The sequence below is a fragment of the Microplitis demolitor genome, unplaced genomic scaffold (assembly GCF_026212275.2).
Source record: "Microplitis demolitor isolate Queensland-Clemson2020A unplaced genomic scaffold, iyMicDemo2.1a ctg00000118.1, whole genome shotgun sequence".
In the NCBI taxonomy this organism is placed as follows: Eukaryota; Metazoa; Arthropoda; class Insecta; order Hymenoptera; family Braconidae; genus Microplitis; species Microplitis demolitor.
In genome coordinates this window covers 32,481-39,672 of record NW_026525966.1, presented here as the reverse complement: position 1 = coordinate 39,672, position 7,192 = coordinate 32,481, and the positions used below count along the sequence as shown (strand labels likewise).

General features: G+C 35.2%; 2 protein-coding genes across 2 annotated transcripts; both read left to right on the top strand.

Annotated features, from left to right (window-relative positions):
- Positions 1–1,823: 1,823 nt before the first annotated feature.
- LOC128668898 (golgin subfamily A member 6-like protein 22) lies at positions 1,824–3,358 on the top strand. The gene is made up of 3 exons (XM_053742703.1): positions 1,824–2,329; positions 2,450–2,830; positions 3,013–3,358. The coding sequence occupies exons 1-3, from the start codon at positions 1,824–1,826 to the stop codon at positions 3,356–3,358; spliced, it is 1,233 nt and encodes a 410-aa protein (XP_053598678.1).
- A 516-nt stretch (positions 3,359–3,874) lies between these two features.
- On the top strand, positions 3,875–4,618 carry LOC128668897 (uncharacterized). The gene has a single exon (XM_053742702.1). The coding sequence runs from the start codon at positions 3,875–3,877 to the stop codon at positions 4,616–4,618; it is 744 nt and encodes a 247-aa protein (XP_053598677.1).
- The last annotated feature ends 2,574 nt before the right edge of the window (positions 4,619–7,192 follow it).

The following is a 7,192-nucleotide window of genomic DNA, read 5'->3' as shown; positions in this document are numbered from 1 at the left end:
TAGCTGAAAAAATAAAAAAATTAAATATTAGTTTGCCCTGGAATGAAAACATTTAAATAAGTATTTTTCAATACAATGAAGCGCTGAAAAGTGTAATTTTAAGTCAATTCTATAAACAATAATTTATTTAATATAAGATTTAACTGAAAGAATAAAAAAAAAAATAATAAATATTAGTTGGCCCTGAAAGGAGCGCTGTAAGCTGTGTAAGTGTACAGACGTGTAAAAGAGTAGCTAGTGCAAAAATAAATGAAATAGTGAAAAAAAAAAGAAAAGGCAAGTAAGTTTAGAGTAAAAAAGGTGGGAGTGAAAAACGCCAAACAAGGTGAATAATAAAAAAAAAGAAAAGCTGTGGCACGGGAAAAGCAAAAGACGCGGAAACCAAAAGGTAAAAGCAATCCGGGTTTTGGCGGACATAGAGGAATTGGCGGGAGACAAGACGAAGGAAAAAAGTGACGAGGAACGAGAGGGCACCACATACAAAGAGATGACAAGTGACGAGGAAAGACATGAGAGAGGTAAAGCGAATGGCGCAAGCGCCGGTATGACCAAGAGAAGGAGGGGAAGGCCGCGCAAATTCAAAAGTACAAATTCAGCGAGTAAAAGAGACTACGGTATGAAAAATGGAGCGTTAGAAAAATTTGTGTTTAGTCAGATGGATATAATAAAGGCAAAAGCAAAAAAGGTAGAAAACACAGACAATATAAATGAGGTAGGAACAGACTGGTGCAGAGCCGGATTTCAGCTAGCGAGAACACCGGCAAGAAACAGTAGAGGAAGTCTGCAAGTTGAGAAGGACAGTAATGAAGAGGCGAAAGAGTTAGGTATAATCGAGACAATCAATGATAGGAAAGACAAACAGAAAGATGAAGTGGGAAAAAAGACAAGAGAACAAGCAACGCAGACTGAAATGTCAAATTGGAGCCAAAAGCAGAAAATGAAGGATAGTGAAAAAAATTCAGAGGAAAAGATGTGGCAAATGATCGCAGAGATAGAAGACAGGGTAAAAACAAAAGTTAAAGAATTGATAATGAAATCAATGGAAGAAATAAAGGCATGTACAAGACAAGAAACCTCGAAGATAGGGGCCCAAATAATTAGGAGCAAATGTAAAGAAGACCAAGTGGAAAAGGAAAGAAGACACAGACAGGAAATAGAAAGATTAGAGAAGGAAATTGGTAAAAGAGAACAAAGCATAAAGGAAAAGGACAGAGTAATTAAAGAGCTAAGTGAAAAAATAAAAAAGGAGAAAGAAAGTAAGACGAACATACCAAATAAGACAAAAGCAACCGAGGAAAAAAAAAAGGAAAGCAACACGACAGTCAAAGTCACGACACAAAGAGACAAGAAAAGAGTAACAGTGGAGGAAGGCAGGAAAGAGGGCGATCAAGAGTGAAGGAAACAGAAAACGCGTGGGCGAATGAAAGGAATGTTCAAGAAATGAGGGAATGGAGCTTGGAAAATGAGGTGGAAAGATTCGTGAGCGAGGCGAGGAAAAGACAAGATAAGAAGGACAAAACAAATGAAGAATGGAGAAGACAAGAAAAAGAAAAGCTCATTGAAAAAAAGCCAAAAAAAATTAATGGAAATGAGCTGGAGGAAGAACTAAAAGAAAGGAAGAAAAAAGGTTAAAAATTGGTGAGGTATGGTGGTGTTGGAATGAAAAAAAAGGAGAATTGAAATTATGAAAGTGGGCGAATGATGAGAAAAAGGAGTGGAGAGTGGGTACAGAAAGAGACACAGAGGCCAAGGAGAAAGAGGACCAATATAAAGGAAGAGAGCAAGAAAATAGAAGGAAAATATAGTTTTGGAATGTTGCAGGTATGAATGAGGTAGAAAAAGCTGCCACAATGATGGAAGAAAACGAGATTGTTGTGCTAGTGGAGACATGGGTAATGGAAGATAAGGTGGAAATAACATGTGAGAGGCTGAGCAAAGAATTCAAATGGTGGGCGAAGCCTGCGACGAGAGAGAAACAGAGAGGAAGAGCAAAGGGAGGTCATATTATTGGGATAAAAAAAAATTTCAAATTAGAATGGGAAGTCAGGGAATGGAAATACGGAATGATGTTGGAAGAAAGTAAGGAAAGTGAAAGTATAATCACAGTGTATAACAATGTAGGAATGAGCAAATTAGAAACGGAGCTAAGAAGGCAGATAGAAGAATGTGCAAACAGGGACGAAAGTGTGATGATCATTGGGGACTTTAATGCGAGAATCGGAGAAGAAAACGTAACAGGAGAGGACGAAGGCAGAGTGAGGAAAAAAAGAAAATCGAGAGACAAGACAGTATACAGCGAAGGAAAAAAATTACTAAAGATGTGTGATGAGTTAGGACTCTGCGTATAAAATGATAGAGCAAGAGGTGATGAAGGTGGGGAAATAACTTACGTCGGGGGAGACGAAGAGAGTTTAGGATCAGTAATTGACCTAATACTAACGCTGGACAGAGGCGATGAGCAAGAAATAGAGGTAAGAGTGGTGGAAAGAATAGAGTCAGATCATCTACCAGTGTTGGCGAGATATAAGGTAAAGAGAAATGAGGAAGAGAGTAAGGAAGGAAGCTGCATGTCAGAGGAGGAAGAGCAGGAAGAAATTGGAGCAAATAAGCTGATCTGGAAGAAAGAAAAAATACAGGAGTATGCAGAAGCAACGCAAGAAGCACTGACAGAAGCAGTAGAGGAAAAAAACGAGCTTAAGTGGGAGGATATAAAGGAAATAGTAAGAAAAGGGGCTGAAAAAACGGGGATGGTGATGAAAGGAAAGAAGGACAAAGATACAAAGGAGAAAAAAAAGTGGTACAATATCGAGGGTAAAAAAAAAGAAAAGAAGTATGGAAGAAGCTCAAAGAATTCATCAAGGATAATAACAAAGAAAAAAAAAGAAATCTGAAGGAAAGCAGAAAGAAATATAGGGAAACAATCAAAGAGAGCAAGGAAAGGTGGATGATGGAAAGGTGTGAGGAGATAAATAACGCCAAAGACATGACAAAATGGTGGGAAGCCATAAATAGGTTCAGAGGAAGAAAGAAAAGAGCTGCAAGCAACAGCATAAAAGCAAAACAATGGGAAAAGCACTTTAGTGATCTGCTGAATGGGGAAGGCAATGAAGAATCGGAAGAAGAAGAAAATGAGCCGTGGAAAGGAGAAGGTAGTAATGAAGGATCAGAGGAGCCGAAGCTCGATAAAAACTTCAGCAGGAGAGAAGTGAAAGCCGCAATAAGAAAGCTCGGGAATCACAAAGCTCCAGGGGAAGACGGGATGACAGCAGAATTTATAAAGAACAGTGCACCAGATGTCATTGAATGGATAGGCGAAATTATAAATAGAATATGGGACGAAGGAAGTATGCCAGAATGATGGGACACAGCAGTGATAATTCCGATTTACAAAGCAGGAGACGGAGAAAGAACAGAAAATTACAAGGGAATTTCTTTTCTAAATACAGGGTACAAGTTATTGACAACTATGATGACGGAGAGGCTAAATAACTGGATAGATAAAGAAAAAATTTTAAGGGAAAGTCAGGCGGGGTTCAGGAAAAAAAGAGGGACAAGGGACCACATATTTGTATTGAATAGTCTAATAAACAACAAAATGAAGAGGGAGGGAGGAAAATTATGCATCGGGTTCATAGACTTTAGAGCGGCGTTCGACACAGTCAGGAGACCAAAAATGAAGAGAAAGGTATGGAGGAAGGGGGCCAGAGGGAGAATGCACAGAATAATAAGAGAAACATATAAAAGAACATATTGTAAGGTGAAAGTAGGAAAAAGAAGACAGACAAAAGAATTTATAACAAGAAAAGGGGAAAGACAAGGGTGTGCGTTGAGCGGAGCGTTATATGGCATAGATATCGACGACCTAGAAAAGACGATGGAAGAGAAGAAGAGAGGAGAAACAATGATTGGGAACCAACGAATACATGTCATGAAATATGCGGATGATGTGGCGCTAGTTGCGGACACAGAAGAGGAGCTAAGAGGGATGCTGAAAGAGCTGGAAAGATACACAGAAGAGAATAAGATGGAGGTGAACGTGGAAAAAACAAAAATTCTAATATGCAGAAATGGAGGTAGAAAAAAGAAGGGAAAGAAATGGATGTATAAAGGAAGTGAGGTCGAAGAAGTCAAAGAATTTAAATATCTTGGGTACCATTTCACCACAAGGAATAGCGCAGGGAAACAAAAAAAGGAACTAGCACAAAAAGCACAAAAGGCCACAAATGCAGTATGGGGAGTGATAAAAAGGAGCAAAAGGAACAGCATGAGGGACAGGATGTATCTGATGAACACTGTGGCAAGAACAGTAGCTTTGTACGGAGTGGAGGTCTGGGGGTGGGAAAAGTCGGAAGAAATAGAGAGGGTGCATAGGAGGCTCTGCAAGATGGCATTAGGAGTAAGAAGGGATACACCAGAATATATTTGGAGGGACGAGATGAGAGTAGAAATGATGGAAGTAATATTAAAAGAAAGAGCAGTAAGATATATGAAGGATTGTATGATGATGGAAAAAGAGAGATGGCCAAGGATAGCACTGAAAGAAGAAATGAGAGGGATTATGAACAGGTGCCCGACGAAATGGGGGAAAATGGTGAAGGTTGCGCTAAAAAAAATGTAATGCGAGGAGGTGATAGAGATGATCTACAGGGATGCGGGAGTTCAGGAAATAGAGGAAAAGCTGAATGAGGGCATTAAGAAAATGAGAGAGAACGTGAAAAACGAGGCTGAAGACGCAATAAACAAATCAACGTATAATACATTGTACAAAAAAATAAGATTAGAGAAAGAAGAAGATAACTACTGGAAAAAAGATAATGTAAGAGGGGAGGACAAGGAGATGTGGGCGAGGATAAGGTGTGGAAATTTGGGAAGAGCGGGCAAAAAAGGGTACAGGGGCTGGAGCTGTAGAGGGTGTAGGAAAGAGGAGGAAACGTTGATACACCTACTAAAATGTGAAGGAATATATAAAGGGGTGGAGAAGGAAAAAGAGCTGCTAGAAGAGTGGAGAAGGTTAGAGGATAAAAAAGTAGAAGAAAAAATGATAGCGAAATTAAAAGGAGAGGTTGATATAAAACTATGTACGGTCTTCAAGAGAATTGAAGAAATCTTGAGAGTCAACTCAGGGTTACGGAGCGTGGTGCAAGCGGGATACCAAGACTGTGACGTGCAAAAAATATAAGAAGCCAAAAACAAATAAATTATAGAAGTTAAAAAGTAAGAAAGAAATAATATATATAACGAAGTGAATATTTTACCAAATGAAAATATGATTTATGTAAAAATTTGTATACGACCTATAAGTTGTGCAAATAAAACTATTTTATATATAGTTGGCCCTGAAATAAAAATATTTAAATAAGTTTTTATCGTTACGATTATACATTTCAAGTAAATTTTATAAGAAATAATATTAGATATACAATTTAGCTGAAAGAATTGAAAAATAAATAAAGAAAATTTATATTAGTTAGCCTTGAAATAAAAATTTACTTATCGTAGTCGATGAACAAAACAAGCTAAAAGAATTAACGAAAAAAAAAGTTTACATTAGTAAGAACCAAAAAAAGTTATTAGGTTGATCAGAAGTAATAACTTTTTTTTTTCTTTAAAAATCATAAATTTTTTATCAACCATAAAAGATACATGATAAAATTTTTATGGCATAAAAACCCATTTCGCAAGAGTTCGGTGAACGAACTAATATTTTTAGTTTATAAAAAATTTGTCGCAGGATTGAAAGCGAATTCGCAATGTGTAACTTATAAGTATTTACGATAAAAAGATTTGGTGATGGGGGAGAAATGGCGAAACTTCAAAGCCATTTAGAACTTGGGAAGATTTGGGTCTCGAAAATTAACGGGGGTCTGTACAGAAACGCAAGTTGCTTACAAGTTTTTTTTGGTAAAATTTTGTCACATTTTTAACCTGTGGCTTAAATTCTAAGATAAAATTTGCAATTATAAAAAGTAGATAAAAATTTTTCGTAAGGAATGGCGACTCATCAAAACCATCGCAGTGGCAATGTTAAAAAATTTCAGAGATTAGAAAAATCGAGGAATTTTTATAGAGAAAAAAATTTCCTCTCGTATGGTTCCTGTAAATTTTTTTTAAATATTTGAAAGTAGATTCGCAATTAACTAAAAATTATCGGTTATAAAATGTATCGATGGAGGAAAAATGGCGTAATTTCAAAACCATTTTAAATTTGGGAAAATTTGGATCAGTAAAAATAAGTAGGATTTTCTGTACAAAAGCGCAATATCCTTATAAGTTTTTGTTTAATTAATTTTTGTAATATGTTTGATAGTTTGGTTTGAATTTCAATTTAAAATTCACAGTAATAAAGAGTAGAAAAAAAATTTTGTCCAAGAAATGGTGACTCATCAAAACCATTCCTCTGACTATAATATAAAATTTGAAAGATTAAAAATCGAAGAATTTTTCATAAAGAAACAAATTTGAAGAAGCGAATGATGAATCTTCAAAATCATTCTCCAATTATAAATATTCAATTTATAAGCAACAAGATATAGATTTTTTTTTAAAACTATAAGAAATAAAAAAAATAATTACCAAGTTTATGATATTTACCAACCAAAATTTATAAACAGTCCATTCAAAAAATCATATATTTCTTGTCATTAAAATTTTTATTAAATAATTATTTTTTTGGCAATACATCAGTCACATTAAATTTATTTTATTTGCCTTTATTTATTTCTTATAACTTTTTTAATGCAACCTAAATAATAAAATATCAAAGCCCCTGGAAAAATATTAACATTCAAAATTTGAAGTTGGAATAAATATGTATTCGCTTAAGCGTAAGTAATTACTCACTTGAGATTTTTCTGGCTTAAGTGTCACAAGTTATCCTCAATTTTACTACCAGTTCAGAATAATTATCCAGTTTAAATTTATTTACTCTTATAGTTTAAATTACAATTAAGCTTCAATTCGAATTCATAAGTTTCCTACTGTTAATTCCAAAGCTTGACGGAAAAATTAATAAATTATTTCAGTCGATTAATTTCGAATGAGATAAAAAAATAGAGACTCTTTACTTGAAGTCAAACTGATTATTATGTAAAATAAATTTTATTGCAATAAAAAATATTTGTAGTTTGAAAAACCTGGTACGCGCCGTATAAGAATTCGCCCTATATCGAATCACGGATTGAGTAAAATGAAC